The sequence below is a fragment of the Schistocerca cancellata genome, chromosome 9 (genome assembly GCF_023864275.1).
Source record: "Schistocerca cancellata isolate TAMUIC-IGC-003103 chromosome 9, iqSchCanc2.1, whole genome shotgun sequence".
Lineage (NCBI taxonomy): Eukaryota > Metazoa > Arthropoda > Insecta > Orthoptera > Acrididae > Schistocerca > Schistocerca cancellata.
Window position 1 is genome coordinate 479,194,808 of NC_064634.1, and position 26,157 is coordinate 479,220,964.

General features: G+C 37.9%; 1 protein-coding gene across 1 annotated transcript in view; it reads left to right on the forward strand.

Moving 5' to 3' along the window:
- LOC126101508 (uncharacterized) overlaps positions 1-18,280 on the forward strand; it is a 341,063-nt gene extending 322,783 nt beyond the window's left edge. The window contains exons 4-5 of the mRNA XM_049912152.1: positions 14,338-14,460; positions 17,931-18,280. Coding sequence (XP_049768109.1) covers positions 14,338-14,460; positions 17,931-17,983 — 176 coding nt within the window. The 3' untranslated portion in view covers positions 17,984-18,280. The remainder of the gene's footprint in view (positions 1-14,337; positions 14,461-17,930) is intronic.
- Positions 18,281-26,157: the final 7,877 nt, after the last annotated feature.

The window sequence follows — 26,157 nt, forward strand, 5'->3', positions numbered from 1 at the left end:
TCCCTAGACAGTAATGTAGTCAACATTACTTGTTGCAGCTAATTGTCTCACGCTGACGCCAGGGTTGTCATCAACTGCACCAAGTTGCTCCTCCAGTTGAGATGTCCTAGTTGCGAGTAGTAGCCTCAAAACGTTCCGTGCTCCCTAAGACCGTGATCAGTTGCTCCAAACATCCTCATGTGTGGGTACCGTCGTCCTGTAAATCTCTCCCAACACAAACGTTGAGTGCCACAGCCAGTACGGGCTGCTAATTCGTGCCAGGGCAACAAATGGGCATCTGCCAGCTCTGCATTTGAGTACGGTTCCATTGCACTGTACCGGAGACAAAGTCCATGAGAACATTAAACAGCTCATCCTACGTGGTCGATGCTAGCATAGAAATGAACTGAGTCACATGTCAACATTACCTTTGTTCGAGTGAAATTACGAACACTGACAGTGAACCAAAGAATTAAAGCTTACTGTACATTCCAGCCAAACATAAACAAGAAACGTTACTTGTAAGGCTAGTACATTTTGCTTCTGTACATTTCCCGTGATTAATGTTATTGTGAAGAGAAGCAGAAAATGAGCTCCAACACAAAAACGAAAGTGTTTCTGGACTAGTGTCCACATAACATATTTTATTCCTCTATGTGTGAGGAATGTGGTCTGAAAGCTTTTTGTTACAACCTGATGACATTAATCATGCTAAGTCTTTATGTTTTGAAGACTCAAGGCCCTAATTACATCAGTTTTATTAGTTTTGGATTAGTCACTCATAGACTAATGAAAAAGTAAAACCAAATTAAATGAGTATAGTCTGGGTAATTCTGGCTCCGTTTTAAGTGAAGCTAGTTTTTCACATTTTTCAGGGTCTTATCTCCTAAACTGTGTGTCCTACAATATATAACTTTGTAGGTGCACACAGTGGTATTTGTGGATACTGCTCACAAAATACATTGGGAATACAGTAAGTAGCAGAAAAGTAAAAAATTGGACCATCTTGCTCGGCTGAAGTTTTATCTTATGAACAGTGAAAATGTAGTAAACTATAGACATTTTTCCTTTAATTACTTTGTAAAGAAGTCAGCAAGACAAGATTTTTAAAGGGTTTGAAATTATGAGTAGGTTAAACTTTGTTGGAAGCCGTTATATGCTGTCATTCTCAAACATTGGAAGAATATAGCCTGGGTAATTTACACACCCTGAGTTATGTTGTGTCTAGACGTATACACAATTTCTAACTTAAACACTTGACGTATTGTCATCAAGTTTTAAAATAAGAGTACATCTCTTAATGAAAGATTGCGAGAGCATTTTAAATTTTTATAGCCAATCATTAATTATATGAATTAGGACTGCTGATATTTTTAAAAACACCGGGAATGTGATATGTTATTGTTGTGGTCTTCAGTCCAGAGACTGGTTTGATGCAGCTCTCCATGCTATAATATCCTGTGCAGGCCTCTTCATCTCCAAGTAACTACTGCAACCTACATCCTTCAGAATCTGCTTAGTGTATTCATCTCTTGGTCCCCCTCTACGATTTTTACATTCCACGCTGCCCTCCAGTACTAAATCAGTGATCCCTTGATGCCTCAGAACATGTCCTACCAACCGATCCCTTCTTCTAGTCAAGTTGTGCCACAAATTTCTCTTCTCCCCAATTCTATTCAATACCTCCTCATTAGTTATGTGGTTTACCCGTCTAATCTTCAGCATTCTTCTATAGCACCACATTTTGAAAGATTCTATTCTCTTCTTGTCCAAACTATTCATTGTCCATGTTTCACTTCCATGCATGGCTACACTCCACACAAATACTTTCAGAAATGACTTCCTGACATTTAAATCTATACTTGATGTTATCTAATTTCTCTTCTTCAGAAACACTTTCCTTGCAATTGCCAGTACATTTTATATCCTCTCTACTTCGACCATCATCAGTTATTTTGCTCCCCAAATAGCAAAACTCCTTTACTACTTTAAGTGTCTCATTTCCTAATCTAATACCCTCAGCATCACCCGACTTAATTCGACTACATTCCATTATCCTCATTTTGCTTTTGTTGATGTTCATCTTATATCCTCCCTTCAAGACACCATCCATTCCGTTCAACTGCTCTTCCAAGTCCTTTGCTGTCTCTGACAGAATTACAATGTCATCGGCGAACCTCAAAGTTTTTATTTCTTCTCCATGGATTTCAATTCCTACTCTGAATTTTTCTTTTGTTTCCTTTACTGCTTGCTCAGTATACAGATTGAATAACATCGGGGATAGGATACAACCCTGTCTCACTCCCTGCCCAACCACTGCTTCCCTTTCATGACCCTCGACTCTTATAACTGCCATCTGGTTTCTGTACAGATTGTAAATAGCCTTTCGATCCATGTATTTTACCCCTGCCACCTTCAGAATTTGAAAGAGATTATTCCAGTCAACACTGTCAAAAGCTAGAAACATTGGTTTGCCTTTCCTTAATCTATCTTCTAAGATAAGTCGTAGAGTCAGTATTGCCTCACGTGTTCCAACATTTCTACGGAATCCAAACTTATCTTCCCCGAGGTTGGCTTCTACCAGTTTTTCCATTCATCTGTAAAGAATTTGTGTTAGTATTTTGCAGCCGTGACTTATTAAACTGATAGTTCAGTAATTTTCTTTGGGATTGGAATTATTATATTCTTCTTGAAGTCTGAGGGTATTTCACCAGTCTCATACATCTTGCTCTTTGTCAGGGTTGGCTCTCCCAAGGCTGTCAGTAGTTCTAATGGAATGTTGTCTACTCCCGAGGACTTGTTTCAACTTAGATCTTTCAGTGCTCTGTCAAACTCTTCACACAGTATCATATCTTCCATTTCATCTTCATCGACATGCTCTTCCATTACCATAATATCGTCCTCAAGTACATCGCCCTTGTATAGACCCTCTATATAGCCCTTCCACCTTTCTCCTTTCCCTTCTTTGCTTGGAACTGGGTTTACATCTGAGCTCTTGAGATTCATACAAGTGGTCCTCTTTTCTCCAAAGCTCTCTTTAATTTTGCTGTAGGCAGTACCTACATTACCCCTAGTGATATATGGATCTACATCGTTCCATTTGTCTTTTAGCCATACCTGCTTCGCCATTTTGCACTTCCTGTCGATCTCATTTTTGAGATGTTAGTATATTATTTTTGCCTGCTTCATTTACTGCAGTTTTATATTTTCTCCTTTCATCAATCAAATTCAGTATTTCTTCTGTTACCCAACGATTTTGACTAACCCTCATCTTTTTACCCACTCAATCCTCTGCTGCCCTTACTATTTCATCTCTCAAAGCTATCCATTCTTCATCTACTGTATTTCTTTCCCTCATTCTTGTCAATCGTTCCCTAATGCTCTCCCTGAAACTCTCTGCAACCTCTGGTTCTGTCAGTTTATCTAGCTCCCATCTCCTTAAATTCCCACCTTTTTGCAGTTTCCTCAGTTTTAATCTACAGTTCATAAGCAATAGATTGTGGTCAGAGTCCACATCTGCCCCTGGAAATGTCTTACAATTTAAAACCTGGTTCCTAAATCTCTGTCTTACCATTATATAATCTATCTGCACCTTCCAGTATCTCCAGGGTTCTACCATGTATACAACCTTCTTTCATGATTCTTCAACCAAGTGTTAGCTATGATTAAGTTAGGCTCTGGGCAAAATTCTACCTGGCGGCTTCCTCTTTAATTCCTTTCTTCCAGGCCATAATCCACTACTACTTTTCCTTGTCTCCCTTTTTCTACTATCAAATTCCAGTCACCCATGACTATTAAATTTTCTCTCCCTTCACTATCTGAATAATTTCTTTTATCTCATCATACATTTCATCGACCCCTTCATCATCTGTGGAGCTAGTTGGCATATAAACTTGTACTACTGTGGTAGGTGTGGGCTTTGTGTCTATCTTGGCCACAATAATGTGTTCTCTATGCTGTTTGTAGTGGCTTACCTGCACCCATATTTTTTTATTCATTATTATACCTACTCCTGCATTACCTCTATTTGATTTTGTGTTTATAACCCTGTAGTCACCTGACCAGAAGTCTTGTTGCTCCTGCCACTGAACTTCACTAATTCCCAGTACATCTAACTTTAACCTGTCCATTTCCCTTTTTGAATTTTCTAACCTAACTGCCTGATTAAGGGACCTGACATTCCACACTGCGATCCGTAGAATGCCAGTTTTCTTTCTCCTGATAACGACTTCCTCCTCAGTAGTCCATTCCTGGAGATCTGAATGGGGGACTATTTTACCTCTGGAATATTTTACCCAAGAGGACGCCATCATCATTTAACCATACAGTAAAGCTGCATGCCCTTGGGAAAAATTACAGCTGTAGTGCCCCTTGCTTTCATCCGTTTGCAGTTCCAGCACAGCAAGGCCGTTTTGGTTAGTGTTACATGACCAGATCAGTCAATCATCCAGGCTGTTGCCCCTGCAACTACTGAAAAGGCTGCTGCTCCTCTTCAGGAACCACACATTTGTCTGGCCTCTCAACAGATACCCCTCCGTTGTGTGGTTGCACCTACGGTACGTGGTACGGCTATCTGTATTGCTGAGGCACACAAGCCTCCCCATCAACGACAAGGCCCATAGTTCACGGGCGGGGAGGGGGGGGGGGGGGGGGGGGGGTAGAATGCGATATATCAATATTTAAAAATATGCCATTATCGGCTCTCAATATATCGAAAAAAATTGTCGACATATCGACAGAAAAAATATCGACGTACCAGTCTATAGAAATATCAGCTGCAAATTGTAAATGTACTGCCATTTTTAGTTCTATATATTTAAGTGTTGACTTATTATTAGATATTCTGTACATTAACAAGCTAGCAGTCTGTCTATCCCCTTAGAGCAAGAATTGAAAGGAAAATGATGCATGTTCACTCTTCACCATAATCGTTTTGCTAACAATGGTAACTGCAGGTAAGTGGCACAATAAGAGGTGTCCCATGGATCTGTCATTCAGTTTCGTCATGTATTGGATTTTTCTGGAACACTTCATGTTGACTTCCCTGTTTATTCATTCCTGCCAATGCCACTGACGTAACAGTTGGAAAATTTGGAAACTTGTGGTAAGGTCTTATGGGACCAAACTACTTAGGTCATCAGTCCCTAAGCCTACACACTACTTAACCTAACTTATGCTATGGACAACACACACACACACACCCACGCCTGAGGGAGGACCCGAACCTCCGACAGGGGGAACCGTGCGGACTGTGACAAGGTGCCTCAGACCGCGCGGCTACCCCACACGGCTGATAGTTGTAGTAGCATTTCCCCTCACACATCTCCACCTATCGCCAAGGCCAATTTTGTCATTTAGATTTTTGTTTATCAATTTCAGCAATTGTTTTGGAAGAATGCTGATGTGAAGAAATAGCTCAGTAGTTGCGTTAAAAATTGTTTCTTTAGCGCAACTGGTGTGCTATTTCTTCACAGCAGATATCTTGTTATTCCATTCACGCTGCCGTCCCCCAAGTCAATTGGACTTCCTCCTTGTGCCATCCCTACTTGCTTCACATGGTCAAAGAGAAATACTGGATGCGATGAAACCTCGAAAAGTACTAAGACTCCTTCACACAGTGAAAGTAAAATTATGTTCCGCTAAAATTTCAAAAGACCAACTTCAAATATTTATCGAAAATTGTGAAAAAGTATGGTATAAAATAAAAATATAGGCAATTGATATTGCCATTTTGATATCGACATATCAATATTTTATCAACAGCCCTAATATGAATTTCAGAAAGTCAAATTTTTGTTGCCCCTGGAATTCGTTAGGTAGACAACCTGCAGTGAGACTAGGTGACTGTTTTGACCTCTGTGTCAGCTACAGACCTCCTTCATCTGCAGCTGTGTATTTCCCTTTTATCCTGTAATGAAGAAACAATCCATCCTGAAGACTAGGAGTACAGCTTTACTGAAAGTTGCATATCCTCTATGTAAGTACAAGAAAAGTTCCATAAATAATGTGACATATTTTTTTCCTCTCTCAGCCAATTTCAGCTGAGAAATGTGGAAATTGTTGTGGGACATCATGGAATACTCCCAATTCAGCCCTTATAGTTTCACAACGTACCAATATGTGGCAATATTGTACATAGCCTTCAAAATGGCGGCTCGGTGATGGATGTGTGTTCCAAGTAGAGAGCTGTGATTGAGTTTCTTTTGGCAGAAACCACAGCATTGCAAATATTCATTGGCACTAGTAGATTGTCTACAGAGACATGGCAGTGAACAAAAATACAGTGAGCCGTTGAGCAAGGGGTCTCTCATCATCACAGCAAAGATGAGCAAACCTGTCCCATCTCCCACATGGCAGCCAGCTGCCCACAGCTTTGATTCCTGCAATGTTGCAACATGTGGACATTCTCATTTGAGGTTATCAACATGTCACAATCAAATGCTTCACTACATAACTGGATGCTTCTGTTGGTAGTGCTGACACATGTCAACCAGTTGGACTGCTGGGTTCCTTATCGCCTAACATAAGACCATAGAGAGCAACAAGGGGGTATCTGTGTGGAATTGTTAGTGCATTACTAAGCTGATTGAGACAATTTTTGGTCAAACAGTTGCAACATGGCTTCATCACTTTGAACCGGAAACAAAATGGCAGTACGTGAAGTGGTGTTACACCACCCCTCCTCTGAAAAAAATGTTCAAAGGTGTACCCTCAGGCAGTAAAGTCACTGTGACAGTATTCTGGGATTCTGAAGGGTTTTTCTGTTTGATGTCATCCCTCATGTCCAATGATCAACTCTAAAGTGTATTGTGGTATCCTCAGGAAACTGAAGAAATGACTTCAGTGTGTTCATTACCACAAAAATGCAAACGAACTTCTCTTTCTCCATGACAACAAAAGACCTAACACTAGTGGTTCTATGAATGCTCTGCCAGGTACTTCTGATTTGCAGAGTATTCATGTAGATGTAGAAGTCTGTGCACCTGAGAGAAAAAACTTCACTGGGCTGTTCTTCGTCATCCTCACTACAGCACAGATTTTGCATCTCCTGACTTCTGTCTGTTTGGCCCAATGAAGGATGCACTCTGTGTGAAGCAGTACATTCATGATGGGGAGGTCATTGATGCAGCAAGATGTTGGCTCTGATGTCAACCAGTAGTGTGGTGCCATGAGGGCATACAGGCCCTTCTTGTAAGGAGTGTAAGGCTGTCAAATTGAACGGAGATTACATTGAAAAACAGGGTTCTGTCGCCAGAACGGTGGGGAATAATATGGTGCAGTGGAATCCTAAATAAAACCCAGCTACTTTCAGAAGAACATGTGTTGCATTGCTTATTGGCTGCTCCTTATACTAGCCTGCCCATTTGCTCCTTCATCAGTTGAACAAATTACTTGATGGAAATAAAAATAGGATATGGCAACAATTACTCAGTTACAGTCCATGGATTAGTTTCTGCTCTTAGGGGCTTATGGTATTGTTTTCTGCAGCTAATAGAGCTATTTCCCTGACATCTTTTACTTACCAACTGTAATTTCCTATCAACTTTGCATGTGCGAGAACATTATTTGTATTATGTTCATACTCACTGCATTCCTCCATTTACTTAGTGTTAACACTGTGTATCTTCACAACTGTGAGCTCCTATCAACTGTGAGGAGAGACTAGGAACAGTACAAGAAGTGTCTCACCTTATCACAAGACTTTTATTTAACTATCTCTAATGAATTCCCGTTGATGAGACATTAAAATCTAATCCTCCTTCCTTTTCTTTTCATTTAATCGGAGAAATGTTCATCACATCACTCATTGCCGTGTTATGTTCCACACTGTTATGCTACTGCTAACCTTAACCCAGTAAGAGGAACAAATTCAAAACTGAAATTCAGAATGGCAGCTGCTACCAATGAGGAAAAGACAATATATTCTGCTTTCAGTCCCTTGTGATCAAAACTGTAATTGGTCAGAGTGCTTTATTAATGACATGAAGAAAACAACAGTGCAAGTTGGGCATGATGTAAAATCAGTTATTGCTTCATAACTGCTGCCTATCACTTTTCAGAAATTCTCAAAATGGAACCATATGTACAATAAGGGATAGACAGATGGAGCACAGAGACATGTAACAGGAAAAAGCATTCACACTAACTTTTGAGCACTAGCTCTTTTTCTATCAAAAGTACACACATTCACACTCACAACCATACAGACATCCAAATGTACACTCCCATGGCCATGGCAAGAATTTCTCTTATTTTAAGAAATGCTCCATCCAGGAACTTCTGTTATTGTCAAAATGGAACAGGTTATAAATCCATATATTAGGATATTGGCATAATGTCATGACACAAAACTAATAAAAAATGCTGGTACACATTTAAATAAAACTGTCAAATATAGAATGTTAAAGGTTTTCGTAGATTTTGGACTAATATGTCAGAAACAATCTGGTACATCTGCTTCAAGGAGAAATTGCTACTGTCAAATATTTTGCGTATATTATTTCTGGTGATTACTTGTAGTATGAATCAAAGACAAGATTTTAAAAAATAACATATAAATCCTTTATCATCCTGCAACAAATAAATTACAATTCAACAGCAATTTTGTGGCCTCTTTCTGTCTCTCTCTCTCTCTCTCTCTCTCTCTCTCTCTCTCTCTCTCTCTCTCTGCATATTTGGATACTTATGGTTTTCGTCAAGCTACCTCCTGTTAAACAGAATGGAATACAATGCAATCTTTACTGTCACATGGCATCTGCTATACAATCATATGACTGAAATACTGGTGACTCATCAATGAATAAATTGTATGGGTGTATATGAAAACAACAAACACATACATTAAAAAAAAGCACATGCATGTGCACTATAAAATAAAAAGACAAGTAAATGTTACATTTCTTCCTGTTTCTTAAATACTTCCACACTGTTATAACATTCTCTTTTCAAGTATTTTCCATGATTGCTTCCATAATTTTAAATATTATTAAAAGCTCACACACACACACACACACACACACACACACACACACACACACAGAGAGAGAGCTCTTAATATCTGCTACTTTTTCTCCTTTACAAAATCTTCCATTCTGTAATTAAATTTGTTTTTCCAGTATTTTTCAATATTTTCTTCTGTGGGTTTGTTTATTGCATCAATAATATGATAAATTTTATTGGTAGATTCCACCAAATGCACAAATTTTCTGTCCCATAAGTTTAAAATTATTCACAGCTATAATTCATATTATTTTCATCAGAAATGGCTGTTGTTGACAGAATTTATATAATGCATGTTAACATCCTGTGTTCTGGCTACAGGAAAAGACATTTCACATATTCAAAACCTCATGGGCTTGACAATTATTGATGCAAATTTGATGAGAGAGTTCTTTTATCTATTTAATGCTCCTGGTCACACATCCATGGAAACTCATGCGCAAGATAAAATAATTAACTTACAATAGCTGAGTAATTAAAACCCTTTTGATGTTATTCAATATAACTGAACACATGACGTTTTCAGCAAAAGATTTTATTTTTCAGCCACTGAACCCTTGGAAAAATGAAAATCATTTTATGACAAAATAGCACATATTACACAAAACTGAGTGTGAAGCACTGATTAATAACTTTATTTATTTATTTATTATGTACGTTTTTGAACAACAGCTATCACTGAAATGTGTATTTTTCTTCTCCTCGGTTCACAGTTGATTGCTTACGATATGTCAGTGGTTCCCAACCTTTCTTAGATCATTACTCCTGAGAGCAATTGGACATAAGCTAGTACCCCCCTCCCCCCCCCCCCCCAAAAAAAAAAAAACATCTGTCACACCTCCCCCACATTATCACCAACTTTAGCACCTATCTAAACTGTAGAATGAAAGACTTTTCATGGAACACTTTTATTTTTAAAATTATGAAAGATGAATGATATTTGTGTGTGTGTGTGTGTGTGTGTGTGTGTGTGTGTGTGTGTGTGTGTTTTAGAATGAACAACAAAGGTATTCATGGTGCATTGCAAGTGCTACCCATAACTCCTTTTCCGATAAGAAAGTGGAAAGGGTAGACACTTGTTACAAAACATACTTCCCCTGCATTACTCCTCTCCATTGGGGCACTTGCTTGACCTGCAGACTGCACCCCCATTTAAAATCAACCAAGTTAAAATGTGTGCACTATACTTACTGTTCATAAATCACTTGATTGCCGCCCTCCGTTCTTCTGAACTGGTGAAACTGGTAAACTTCAGGCTGTTAATGTTTTGTATTTGACAACAGCCACTAATACCAATAGTAATAAAATGATAATAATTACTGTGTACAGCACTACAGTTGGTCTTATGTAGTTACTCTTGTGTCATGCTGTAAATTAATTCATTTTCCTGTTTCAAAGCGAGTAATGAGAATTTTCTGGACTTTTGTAAGTACTATCCACAACTTGGAGAAGACATTTTCTTGAGATATTTAGCATTTGTTACATATATACCCTACTTTTATCATTAGCAATGTATGGGACAAAGCACAACATGTGTGTGGCCGTTGTGAAAAACCTTTAACCTCTGCCACATTAATGGTAATGGTAATAATTGAAATGTAATTATATAAATATTCATCTTGAGGTTGAAGCTCTGTTGTCTGTGTTTAATTTAACAATACATATGTTTTTGGATTGGGTCCACCTTTAGCAAAACACAAACATATATATATATATATATAATATATATATATATATATATATAATACAAGGAAACATTCCACGAAGGAAAAATATACCTAAAAACAAAGATGATGTGACTTACCAAATGAAAGTGCTGGCAGGTCGACAGACACACAAACGAACACAAACATACACACAAAATTCAAGCTTTCGCAACAAACTGTTGCCTCATCAGGAAAGAGGGAAGGAGAGGGAAAGACGAAAGGATGTGGGTTTTAAGGGAGAGGGTAAGGAGTCATTCCAGTCCCGGGAGCGGAAAGACTTACCTTAGGGGGAAAAAAGGACGGGTATACACTCGCACACACACACATATCCATCCACACATATACAGACACAAGCAGACATATTTAAAGACAAAGAGTTTGGGCAGAGATGTCAGTCGAGGCAGAAGTGCAGAGGCAAAGATGTTGATGAATGACAGGTGAGGTATGAGTGGCGGAAATTTGAAATTAGCGGAGATTGAGGCCTGGTGGATAACGGGAAGAGAGGATATATTGAAGAGCAAGTTCCCATCTCCGGAGTTCGGATAGGTTGGTGTTAGTAGGAAGTATCCAGATAACCCGGACGGTGTAACACTGCGCCAAGATGTGCTGGTCGTGCACCAAGGCATGTTTAGCCACAGGGTGATCCTCATTACCAACAAACACTGTCTGCCTGTGTCCATTCATGCGAATGGACAGTTTGTTGCTGGTCATTCTCACATAGAATGCATCACAGTGTAGGCAGGTCAGTTGGTAGATCACGTGGGTGCTTTCACACGTGGCTCTGCCTTTGATTGTGTACACCTTCCAGGTTACAGAACTGGAGTAGGTGGTGGTGGGAGGGTGCATGGGACAGGTTTTACACCGGGGGCGGTTACAAGGGTAGGAGCCAGAGGGTAGGGAAGGTGGTTTGGGGATTTCATAGGGATGAACTAAGAGGTTACGAAGGTTAGGTGGACGGCGGAAAGACACTCTTGGTGGAGTGGGGAGGATTTCATGAAGGATGGATCTCATTTGAGGGCAGGATTTGAGGAAGTCGTATCCCTGCTGGAGAGCCACATTCAGAATCTGATCCAGTCCCGGAAAGTATCCTGTCACAAGTGGGGCACTTTTGTGGTTCTTCTGTGAGAGGTTCTGGGTTTGAGAGGATGAGGAAGTGGCTCTGGTTATTTGCTTCTGTACCAGGTCGGGAGGGTGGTTGGGGGATGCGAAAGCTGTTGTCAGGTTGTTGGTGTAATGCTTCAGGGATTCCAGACTGGAGCAGATTCGTTTGCCACGAAGACCTAGGCTGTAGGGAAGGGACCGTTTGATGTGGAATGGGTGGCAGCTGTCGTAATGGAGGTACTGTTGCTTGTTGGTGGGTTTGATGTGGATGGACGTGTGAAGCTGGCCATTGGACAGGTGAAGGTCAACATCAAGGAAAGTGGCATGGGACTTGGAGTAGGACCAGGTGAATCTGATGGAACCAAAGGAGTTGAGGTTGGAGAGGAAATTCTGGAGTTCTTCTTCACTGTGAGTCCAGATCATGAAGATGTCATCAATAAATCTGTACCAAACTTTGGGTTGGCAGGCCTGGGTAACCAAGAAGGCTTCCTCTAAGTGACCCATGAATAGGTTGGCGTACGAGGGGGCCATCCTGGTACCCATGGCTGTTCCCTTTAATTGTTGGTATGTCTGGTTTTCAAAAGTGAAGAAGTTGTGGGTCAGGATGAAGCTGGCTAAGGTAATGAGGAAAGAGGTTTTAGGTGGGGCGGCAGGTGATCGGCGTGAAAGGAAGTGCTCCATCGCAGCGAGGCCCTGGACATGCGGAATATTTGTGTATAAGGAAGTGGCATCAATGGTTACAAGGATGGTTTCCGGGGGTAACAGACTGGGTAGGGATTCCAGGCGTTCGAGAAAGTGGTTGGTGTCTTTGATGAAGGATGGGAGACTGCATGTAATGGGTTGAAGGTGTTGATCTACGTAGGCAGAGATACGTTCTGTGGGGGCTTGGTAACCAGCTACAATGGGGCGGCCGGGATGATTGGGTTTGTGAATTTTAGGAAGAAGGTAGAAGGTAGGGGTGCGGGGTGTCGGTGGGGTCAGGAGGTTGATGGAGTCAGGTGAAAGGTTTTGTAGGGGGCCTAAGGTTCTGAGGATTCCTTGAAGCTCTGCCTGGACATCAGACTTGTTCTTCAATATATCCTCTCTTCCCGTTATCCACCAGGCCTCAATCTCCGCTAATTTCAAATTTCCGCCACTCATACCTCACCTGTCATTCATCAACATCTTTGCCTCTGCACTTCTGCCTCGACTGACATCTCTGCCCAAACTCTTTGTCTTTAAATATGTCTGCTTGTGTCTGTATATGTGTGGATGGATATGTGTGTGTGTGCGAGTGTATACCCGTCCTTTTTTCCCCCTAAGGTAAGTCTTTCCGCTCCCGGGACTGGAATGACTCCTTACCCTCTCCCTTAAAACCCACATCCTTTCGTCTTTCCCTCTCCTTCCCTCTTTCCTGATGAGGCAACAGTTTGTTGCGAAAGCTTGAATTTTGTGTGTATGTTTGTGTTCGTTTGTGTGTCTGTCGACCTGCCAGCACTTTCATTTGGTAAGTCACATCATCTTTGTTTTTAGGTATATATATATATATATATATATATAAAAATTATTAGAGTCTTACAAAACTGTGATAATAGTAATGCTTTTTTAAAAACAATTTAGTTTTGTGATTGAAACAGAATCAAATCATTTAGTTTTCACCCCTCAGAAAATTTCATTCTACCCCTCAGCTGGTAACTACCCCCATGTTGGGAACCACTGCTATATGTAGATACGGAGCTGACACTCAGCTCGATATTTGGTAGGAGCGACCGTAAAGGCATTTCCCATTTACAGTCACTCCCATCAGCCATCACACTGAGTGTCAACTTAGTTTGCATGTACAGTGCTGTGCAGTACCCATTGTGTGGAAGTTCCTGACAGATTAAAACTATGAGCTGGAACGTGTTCAGACCTGGAAGTACTGTCCTCTAGGACTTCAAGACCAGTGTCAAGTGAGAATACAATTTATCTGACTCAACATACAATGGATATTTACATCTTGTAATGATAAACTACAAAGAAAATCTAAATATCATTCATTTTCTCGAAATTCAGAGATAACATGGATAATCAAAGAGTCTACACTGCACATGACATTTGATTTACTACCCACAGCAGTAGTATATTCAGAAAAGTGGATAAAGGATCATCCCTGAATAGCTTAGTTCATATGATTATTGAACATAAGAGGCAAGAAACTGGGTTTGAGACCTGGTCCAGCACACAATCTTAATCTGTCAGAATATTTCAAAAGACCACATACTTCACATTAGAGAAAAAGATTCATTCTGTGTACGGTACTGATACTAAGTAATGCATCTCACTTACTTCACAGATCTCTCATGATCCCTCTTTTGCTTTCAACAAACCAAATCCTTCTGTTGCTTTCTTTTTTTATGGACACTTTTTACTTTCTGGAAAAAGGAATTGTCTTTATAGAACTAAAAATTCAGTTATTTTTAAGAGCTGTCAGTCACACGCATCATTTAATTATTTACAGAGACTGTTCTTTTCCTTAATTAATTAAGATTTCCACATATGTACTGAATGAATACTTTTTTTCTGTTCACAGTAATGGTTCCAGTATCTTCAACAGTGATTCCCTTGCCAATCTACCAAGTTAGTTCAGGAGTGGAGTTTGGAGGAAAAGACTACAAGAACCACAAGCCTGATGAGCCTATAAAGCTAATTACAGGTAAGAGTTTTTGTGGTTCCCTACAATTATCAAAATCAGCACAATTAATTTTTTTAGACTGTACAACAGAAATAATTACATTAAAGATGTAATCAGTTAATACTTACTTGTTGTATTACATAAAGAAAAAAGAGAACTAAGAAAATAAACAAAATATACTTTATTTGTTTGCTCTCTGTTTGATATGTAAAATTTCAAGCAGCTCAGACAGCCTACTGCATAATTTACAATGACCTCTCTGAGAAAATGAAACACAGTTTAAAGATACAGTTAAATTTCTTTAAATAATTATAATAAATTACACAGTGAATCACTGATCTCACTATTCTGCTCTTTACATCTTTGAGTAAATATGGCAGCAGAAGGAACTACAGAAGGAACAGCACACCTTCTTTAGTGGTGTAACATTTCTTCACACTATCAAACTATTTAAACTTGTTCTCTTTTCCATTGTAAAGTAGCCTTCATGTAATATCTTAGAAGCAGTAGCAGCTGAAAGTAAGGATATAAATGCGCACTTGCCCCAGTGATGTTTCCACTCCACTTTCCATTCTTAAAATTTTCTTTTGGCTTGTGTAGTTGTGGCTCATAGTTAAACACTCTGAGGCAGAGCCACACAAAATGTATATTAAAATACATTTCTCAGTAACGGATTACAGAACATGAATTATCAGAACACATTTCAAATATATACCACATGAATTCACGTAATGACAGTCAAAATTTTTTGAACTGTTAACACTGAATGGCATTTTTCGAACAGACAGCAGTCTAGGCTGTGTCTTGAAATACTGGTCAACTCTGTGTAGCAAGGTTGCTACTGAGTAAGGCTCTCATGGACCTCCTGAAGGATAAGTTGCTTTATCTTAGCTCTCCTCCATCACGTACATGTCACAAGCAGAACTAGGAAGATGCCACATTAGGTTTGGTTGAGCAAATATCTAGTGGGTTTAATGCATGGTTCTATATTATAGCTTACATCCAATGAACAAATGGTGTTTCAAAGCACTACCACACTGAGGATCTCTCAAAAACGCATTGTTATTGGTACAATTTGTATTAAGAAAATGTGGGAAATGTCCTATTTGTGGTTAAAGAATTTTTGTTGTTTTGATATTACAACTCAAGTGTTAGGAAAGGGTTCTGCTTCAAAGCAATGGCAATTCTTGGCACAATTTAATATAATTAAATGGCAGTTAATGACATATTGGCAATTAGGGTATCAGACAATGTGAGATACCAAAACTTGCAAGATCATGGTAGTGTAGCAGTTAAAATTCCAGAAGTCTTTTCATTCACCTCTGTGTTTTCTAAAAGATCTTAAGTACTCTGTCTTCAGGCCACAAGTGGCCAAGTAGGACCAACCAACCACCTTGTCATCCTCAGGTGAGGATGCGGATAGGAGGGGCGTGTGGTCAACACAACTCTCTCCTGGTCGTTATGATGGTTTTCTTTGACTGGAGCCGCTACTGTTCAGTCGAGTAGCTCCTCAATTGGCATCACAAGGCTGAGTGCACCCCGAAAAAAGGCAACAGCACATGGCAGCCCAAATGGTCACCCATCCAAGTGCCGGCCACGCCCGAAAGCGCTTAACTTCGGTGATCTGACGGGAACCTGTGTATCCATTGCGGCAAGGCCATTGGCAAAAGATCTTAAAACTTTCTCATTAATTTAATAGAAGTGTGTTCTGTAATATTAGATTCATTTATGCATAAGAGCTTTATTTCTCAGGGGGGTCTTCATTACATTATGCAAACATGCTAGACAATATGAGCCAACAAAGACTATTTTCTATGTCACTGCCTGATTTGATCACAGTTCAGCATTTATTTTGTCATCCAAAAATCACAAACACAGCACAAGACCTGTGATGTACCAGAAGCATCACTCTTTCATCACACAAACTCATAAATTCCGTGGATTTCGCACAAACTCATTAATGCCGTGGATTGAACAAACGAACATTAAACATCTCCTGTTTAGAACTGAAAACATGAAAACTATTAAGCAGCAGTGAAGCTAACATACATAAATGTCTTTCCAAATCATGTCTTTTAGTACAGTTTGTTGCAGTAAAGTGTCGGGAAATGTGACTTCAGTAGATAAATATGCTACCTCTAGATTTTGTCTTGAAATTACATTTTGGTATTGTTTATTATCTGATTATGAAACAGAAAGAAGATAGAATATGTAAAGTTCTGGATAAAGTGTGAATGCCCACCCCCTCCCCTCCCTCCCTCTGAAATATTGGTTGTTGTGACAGAGTGATGTGTAGTATAGCCCAACAAATGCTGCAGCCTTTCCCAGTGTGGAAACCAAGTGCTATACCTGGTTATGTCCAGTTCACATGACAAATTCTCTTTAATTTCATTAATTGTATAAAAACAGCAGCCTTTCAGCAGTGATTTTGAGCTAAAAATCTCACAGTGTTTGATCGTCTCAAAAAAATGGGCCCACAAAAACTAGGTAGAGCATGGTTTGGGAAAGAACTTATTTCAAGAGACCAAGAGAATGCCCAAAGAAGAGATGGATCAATCAGATTAGACATGATCTGGCAGGATGATATCTGAATTTGCAGCAGATTAGCGACCAAATATGGCTACTTGGACAGAAATAAGGGGTGAATCTTCAGAACATTCAACTGATGTTCCTTCTATTCTTTGGTCATCATCAGACAAGAATCACAGTTTGTCACAATCCAATGCACATACAATTTTTCAGTTAAAATCTCGTGACAAATCCAGCTGAGATTCCAACCCCTTCTGGAAGTTCCCTGACAGTTTAGCAACAATTAATTTGCGCCAAACCATTGAGTTTCTGAATGTGAGCAGTACCAGCTAAAGTCAAAAGCATCTGTCATTGATGACCATCTTTAGTGGACAAATGACTATTTTTGAATTGGAGGAACCATTCTTAAAACTGCACTTGATTCCATGAGCCAACTTCAAAAGTTTCCATTTTTCTCACAGTACTATGAAATTTAACATCGTATTATTACTCATGTAAATCAAATATTGCATAAAATCATCATAATCAGTACAGTAGCATTCACTCAAACAACAATAGTTCATAATCTAAGTGAGATATAAACAATGAAATACATAAATAACAGAGAAAACATGCAAAATTCTGGCAAAAAGGCATTATTTGTATGCAGGCACAGTTCTCAAAACCCTTATAGACTTAGGGATATGTGTACTCAATAAAAATTATCTGCTTATAACAAGCAGTGAGATTTTGATTTTGAGCATTGTACATGTGACATATGTCTATCACTTTATATACATACTAAAGTTGTGCATCAGGTTTTGAACTAAAAATGAGTGTGACACATTATCCAGTTTAATTATGAATGTCACCACAAAAATAGACTTAATGGACAGAATAGATGATACATACTGACTTCCAAAAAGTTTGCACATACATGGTTCATTATTGTACTTTGAAAATGTCTGAAATATCTGTTTCAGCTACAAAAAAGAAGACAAGTGTCAAAAAAGTTGAGGGCAACACTGGTGAATAAAGCAAGTAACATCATTTAATTTTCCCACACAGCATTAAAAACCTTTCTCTGGGGAATATTTTGTGGTATATTTTCTTCACCAGTGAACCAGAAGTAGTCAGCAACCACTCAGCACTAAATATGAAGACTTTCATGTAACTGTTACCAGGCTGAACTCATGTTAATGCTAAACTAATGTAAGAATGGCATCCAAGTACATCTATAACTGCAAACAATTATAACTTAAATGTTCTCTTACTGTAACCCCCATTTTGTAACAGTATTAACAAGAATGTGTAATAAGTCAATATATCACCCTATCTAGATGATAATAATATTGATAAGTGAAATTAATGTGTTAGGAAAATAAAATGCTTTGCTTAATATATTACAAATAATGTAAAAACTAATGTAAATATTAAGAAAGCCCAGGCTTATATACACAAGTTAATTTTATTTAGTTACTCTGTTTGACACAAAATTTCAAAACAGAATACAGTTTTAAGGTTGTACAGACATATATACAAATTGATAAGTGTTGTGCAATAAAAATTCTAATGTTGTTTTTCAAACTACAAGGTGTTTCATGTAAATATATTTTAATGAACATTATCAGTTGGAAGCAAAAAGGAAGTATATGTCATGTATAAAAAAATTACTGTATGTACAATGCTACTTAATATGTATTTCGTTAGGTTATACAAGTGGAACTTAAACATAATTCTATCGGTATCAAAAACATTTGAATATATTTTTGTAAATAATGTGAAATAAACATAATGCAAGAATTCTTTGGTATTTCATTTTTACATACCTTGAGCTCCTTCCTCTTAACCTTCAGAAATACAACTGCTATTATTTGTTGCTAGAAAGTAACAATATAACGGTTTCTCCAAAAAATATCATTTTCTTATTTACTATTGGGCAAAGTCTCTTAGTCTATCAAATTCTCACAGTATTACCAAAATACTTAGCTGGAAGAGCACTCTTGCTATATAGAACAAAGATAATATATTAATTTCGAGACAAATTCTGCTGGCAGTGGTGTGTATACTACTAACAGCCGCGTGGGGTAGTCGCGCAGTCTGAGGCATCTTGTCACAGTCCGCACATCCACACCATTTTGATCCTCTTGAGTGTACCCCCAAACATGGCTCTGACTGTTGAAATAACCTAGAGGTGAATAAAATTTTCAGGTGGAGTGAAGGAAAAATCTGTTGCTGGAGGTTTATATACTGATGTGACTGTACAGTTACTTAACTCAACAGTAATAATTTCAGTATTGTTATTGTCTGACTGAAAAAGACTACAGACTTCAAGGTCGGGTCTTATAAAGATGGCGCTTCCATACTGTGCATGTGGTCTTTCAGCAACCAGTTTCATTACAGAAACAGAAGGACGACTCTGCTGGGTATCCCTATGTATTTCTTGAACACGTAGAACATCACAGTGCTTAGTGTGTGGCACATGTCTTGCAAGAGTTGTTGCTTGCAGGGAGATATTCCCTCGAAATTCATGGATATTACAGTGGTAGGGGTAAAATACAGGGAGTGAAAGGCTATTTACAGTTTGTACAGAAACCAGATGGCAGTAATAAGAGTCAAAGGACATGAAAGGGAATCAGTGGTTGAGAAGGGACTGAGACAGTGTTGCAGCCTATCCTTGGCATTATTCAGTCTGTTTATCGAGCAAGCAGTAAAGGAAACAAAAGAAAAATTTGGAGTAGGAATTAAAAATCCATAGAGAAGAAATAAAAACTTTGAGGTTTGCCGATGACATTGTAATTCTGTTGAAGACAACAAAGAACCTGAAAGAGGAGCTGAACAGAATGGACTGTGTCTTGAAAAAAGTATATAAGATGAACATCAAAAAAAGCAAAATAAGGATAATGGAATAAAATGGAATTCGGTCAGGAAATTAGACAATTAAAGCAGTAAATGAATTTTGTTATTTGGGGACCAAAATAACTGATGATGGTCAAAGTAGAGAGGATACAAAATGTAGACTGGCTATGGCAAGAAAAGTGTTTCTGAAGAAGAGAAATTTGTTAACATCGAGTATAGAGTAAAGTGGCAGGAAGTTTTTCTGAAAGTATTTGTATGGAGTGTAGCCATGTAGGGAAGTGAAACAGGGACGACAAGAAGAGAATAGAAGATTTTGAAATGTGGTGCCACAGAAGAAAGCTGAAGATTAGATGGGTATATCATGTAACTAGTGAGGAGATACTGAACAGAACTGGGGAGAAGAGAAATTTGTGGCACAACTTGATTAGAATAGGGGCTCGGTTGGTAGGACATGTTCTGAGGCATCAAGGGATTACCAATTTAGTAGGAGGGAAGCATGGAGGGTAAAAATCGTAGAGGAAGACCAAGAGATGAACACGCTAAGCAGATTCAGAAAGATGTAGGTTGCAATAGTTATTTAGAGATGAAGAGCCTTGCACAGGATAGAGTAGCACGGAGAGCTGCATCAAACCAGTCTCTGGACTGAAGACCAGAACAACAACAACAATGTTCTGCTGCCACTTGGTAAGTAGGTATTTTACCTATCCAATTACATTCTATATTCAAGAGTTTCAGCTATATATCATGGAAGAATTACCATGGAATTCACTTACAACCAGTTGACTATGCAGTTCAGTATACTAAAGGAAAGGAAAATTTAATTGCACATGCATTATCTAGGTTACCAGCTGGGGTGAAGATGGATATGAGACTGAAACTGTAGGGGAAAATTTCAAAAGCAGCCTATGTAGCTGAAAGCAGTAAGGTATGAAAGGAAATTAGGGCAATTTGTAATCAGTTCAGTAGAAATCAAAACAATGATGATAATTGGAAACTTGTAAAAAGCTATACAGGAAAGATGGGATATAAAAAAGAACAACTTTACAATCAAATGTACAAAGATATTTTATTTTATAGACACAGTTCTGACAGTGATTCGAGAAAGTTAGTTGGCCAAACCAATATGTTGACACGCTTTATAAGAAATACTCAAGTAAGTTTTGGACACTGAAGTGTATTCAAAAAATTCAGGAAAAAATGTTTTCACAACGCTGCCAGAAGAGTCAGAAGGTTTGTTGCTAGTTGTGACAGATGTCAAAGCGTAACAAAAAGAGTAGAGGCTATTTACAAAGAGTTATACCTGTTTGGCAAATTGCCAACAGCAAAAAGTGGCTTTCAGTACATATTTGTCATGGTAGATTTGTTCTGAAAATATGTAAAACTATACGCTTTGAAGAAAGCAATCCACAAGAAAGTCATTACTAAAATCACAAAGGACTATTTTCACAGAGTAGGCATACTAAAAGCAATTTTATCTCATAGTGAAAGTCAGTTCACATCAAAAGTATGGAAACAATTTAACAAAATCTACAACATAAGATATATATACTTATTTCCACTATCTCACAAAGCTGTAACATGACTAAACAATACACAAGAAAGATAAACTGTTTATGTAGAACCTATTGGATTAAATATCATTCAGATTGGTTAGAATATACAAGTAGTCTTGAAGATGTAGTAAATAGGTTACAACACACCACAACAGGATTCTGACTCCATGAAATTTTGTATAACAAGAAACCCACTTATCTCATTAGCGAACTTGCTGAATTACCAGCTTCCAAAAGCATATCTGTCACTGAGAGAGAGGATGTTTTTAGACAAACTATGAAACAGCATTACAACAAGAGAATGCTGAGACACGATAGGAAAGTAAGACGCAAACAATTTAAAATTTGAGGTTCAGTTCTAGCAAAAATTTATACAAAATCTAAAGCAGTAAATAGGGAAATTAAAATTTTTTTGATATTTACATACAATCTTTTGAAATTTATCAAAACCCACACTCTCCTGCTTACAGGCTCATTTATCCAAAATCCAAGAAACTTTATGGACTCCGAAATGTAACTCAATTGAAACCACACATGCATTCTGACTAAGCTAACACATTTTACACACCAGTTTGTTTATTCAGAAATTTTTATACCAATTTGGAATCTTCTTCAGACACATATGATCATTACAACCCTCCGGGGAATGCACACTCTTTATGCATTTTGTGTGTGACAAGCACAGGGTCCTAGCCATGTGACATTTCTCCAACATCAAACACAGTTTCTTATGTCATATTCCAGTCTTTTCCTTTTCTTATAATCTTTCTATGCACACTCAACAGAACACATACTCACAGAAAACTTGCAATATATGATTCGCATATAAGTACAATTTTATCATGCATATACCCATTTGAAACTCCTACCATTCATTTTGCACACATGCTATCAACCTGTTTATTACACCAAAATACTTATTCCTTTTGGACATAAACTGCCTGTACGCTTCTTGTGTCGAGGATGAAAACAATTCCTAACAACCATTCTTTTAAACAAGAGAAAACTGATAATCAATCATCTATACTCATCTATCTGAATATCTGGTAAGGTATATGCACATTTATTGCTCACATGCTTATATAAATTTACACCTGTCACCTTGCTTATTGCCACTCAATTTATTACATACAAACGATTGAATTGTGTACTACATTGCTTATTGTTCACACTTGTCTGTATAAACCAACACTTGTTACTTTGCTTATCAATTTATTACACAGATGATTGAATGGATTCTATACTACCATGCTTATTGCTCACATGTGTCTATTTAAACCAACATTTGGCACTTTTTTTTCCCCACACACACACGATTATATGAATTCAATAGCAATTGCCTTATTATTCTTATGCTTATAAAAACTTGCTCTTGTCCCTTAGTTAATAACATACGCGATTGGTTAGACCTACTTTTGTCACTTGGATTATAATTATGAATTACACTTGTGGCTTTGCTTAGTATCAGTCTGTTAATTAAAACTTAGTTACATAAACGTACATTTGTCACGATGCATTAAAATTTACTTAAATTATATAAACTTGTGCTTATGTGGAATTTTAATTACCTATATGAATATATGAATGAACTTTTGCTTCCCCATTACGTATAAGAATTTATGAACATTTGCATTTTGCTTTTACTTTTACATATTGTGTTCAGGCAGTTTCTCATCTTATTGCACCAGTACATACACTGGAAATTATGCTTTACACATTGCATTGACCTAATGTATAGACAGGAGTTAACAGACATGTTTTGAGTCATCAATAGTCCAATGTTGGTGTTGACAGGCCCAGGCGAGGCATAAAGTTTCGTGTCGTGCAGTCATCAAGGGTACACGAGTGGGCTTTGGCTCCGAAAGCCCATATTGATGAAGTTTCGTTGAATGGTTTGCACACTGACACTTGTTTATGGCCCAGCACTGAAATATGCAACAATTTGCAGAATGTTGCACTTCTGTCACATTGAATAATTCTCTTCAGTCATTGTTGGTCCCATTCTTGCACGATCTTTTTTTTGGCCACAGTGATGTCGGAGATTTTGTGTTTTACTGGATTCCTGATATTCATGGTATACTTGTGAAATGGTTGCATGGGAAAATTTCCACTTCATCATTACCTCGGAGACTATAATACCATGTTCAAACTCACTTAAATCTTGATAACCTGTCATTGTAGCAGCAGTAACCAATCTAACAACTGCACCAGAAATTTCATGGCTCCACCAGTTTCATTAACACTTCATTGTAATTAGACTAATGATTTAGACACTTTATTGCCAGATACTTCATTATTGTGATGTAAAAAGAAGGTAAATGATTCTTGAAATTGGATCTTCCTTGAGATAGTGAAAGGTAGGTTTCTATTACCATGCACTGTGTTGTGAATTTTGGTAAAATGTATACGGAGAGTAAAATACTTGTAAGGGGGATTGCTGAACCTGCCTCTTGAGCAAGCAAAAAGAAAAAGACTTATTGCTGCAGGAATTCAGCTGCCTCTGACATTTATATGTAAAGAGTTATTACCTGTGTCATATTGTGTAAACTGATTTACTGTGGATTATTTATTTTACACTTAACATTTGTGCTTATTGGCATATTAAAATGTCTTGTCACCTGAACTACAGTGGCATGTGTTGCCTGAAATCTAATTAGCAATGAAGGAACTGCATGTGTAATATTATTTTGTAAAATCCATGACTTGTTACTTATAGATATATTGAATTATTAACAATAAACCTGTATACACACAGCAGCACTGGTAATCATATTTAAGTATTTACTTTGAGTTAAATGTTGTCATTATTTCTTACAATTTTGTATCATATTAGTATATTGAAAATGTAACAGTTTATTTAATTTTGTCTTGAAGTATTAAGACTCATACCTAATCACCAGAATCAGTTAAGAATGATTCCACTGATGTGATACTTAATGTTTTATACACCTGTAAGTCCTGTAATTTTGTGCCAAGTTAGAAATATGCGATCCATCTTTTGTTCAAACAGTTAAGTTTCATGCCAGTGGTATTCTGATTATGTACATTTGTATCACTCATACACAGCAGAAGACTTATATTGTCATTTTCACCTGTATTTTACAAAAATGTAAAACTGTACCTACTTGCTATTACTTCAACAGGCTTCAAAAGTATTGTCCAGCCTTTGGTTGAACAAACTTTTTGGGGAAAAAGGGGGGGGGGGGGGAGATGTGAAACATAACATATTTTTAGTCCGATATTATTTGAAAGTAAAAAAACAGAATTATATTAAAATATGAGTCTTAGTATGTAACTGCAAAGCATTATCGTGTCTGCCAAGGCCATTTTCAAAAGACTGTTACCACTGAAATAAAATATATTTTGTTAAAACTAGGAAACCAACCAGGCAGAAATTATATTTGATATTTTACGAACAATCCACTAAAATGTAATTTGTGTTGTATATTTGTATCTCTTGCTACTTGCATTGTGAATGAGACTGATCTGAAGCAAGACTCATATATTGAGTAACACTATTTTATTTTACACTTCATATATCATCATTTACTGTTCTGATATCCATCAAAATTCATGGTATTTCTTTAATTTTCTGTTCTTAACAGTCATGTCATTGCAGAAAAATGTATATAAGGCCCATGAGAAACCACTGTTGGGGGGAGGGGGGGGGGGGGGGGGAGGGCATTTTTCTCGAAGTTTCTGTGCCAGTCTCCTTTGTAAATATGTAAACTATTCTGCCCCCATGAACCATGGACATCGCCATTGGTGGAGCGACTTGCATGCTTTGGCTATACAGATAGCTGTACCATAGGTGCAACCACAACAGAGGGGTATTTGTTGAGATGCCAGACAAGTTTGTTGCTCCTGAAGGGGGCAGCAGCCTTTACGGCAGTTGTAAGGGCAACAGTCTGGATGATTGACCAATCTTGCCTTGTAACATCAGCCAAAATGGCCTTCTGTGCTGGTACTACAAATAGCTAACAGTGAGGGAAACTACAGTTGTAATTTTTCCCAAGGGTGTGCAGCTCTACTATATGGCTGAATGATGATGGCATCCTCTTGGGTAAAACATTCCACAGTTGAAATAGTACCTCATTCGGATCTCCAGACAAGGGCTGTTCAGGAGAATGTCATTATAAGGAGAAACAAAACTGACATCCTATGAATCTGAGTGTGGAATGTTAGATCCCTCAATTGAGCAGATGAGTTGGAAAATTTAAAAAGGGAAATGGATAGATTGAAGTTGGATATAGTGTGAATTAGTAAAGTTCGGTGGCAGGAGCAGCAGGACTACTGATCAGGTGAATACTGGGTTGTAAATACAAAACCAAATAGGGGTAATACAGACATACCTTTAATAATGTATGAGAAAATAGGAAAGTGGGTAAGCTACTGTGAACAGCATAGTGAATGCTTTATTGTACAAAAGATAAGAAACAACTCCCACACCCGCCACAGTAGTACAAGTTTATATGCCATCTAGCTCTGCACATGATGAAGAGATTGAAGAAATGTACAATGAGATAAAAGAATTATTCAGATAGTTAAGGGAGATGAAACTGTAATAATGATGGAGGACTGGAATTTGGTAATAGGAAAAGGAAGAGAAGGAAAAATACAAGACATATCATGAAAGAAGGTTGTATACATAGAAGAGGCCTGGAGACACTGGAAAATTTCAGATAGATCATATAATTGTAAGTCAGAGATTTCAGAACCAGAATTTAAATTGCAAGATATCTCCAGGGGCAGACATGGACTCTGACCACAATTTATTAGTTATGAACTGTAGATTATA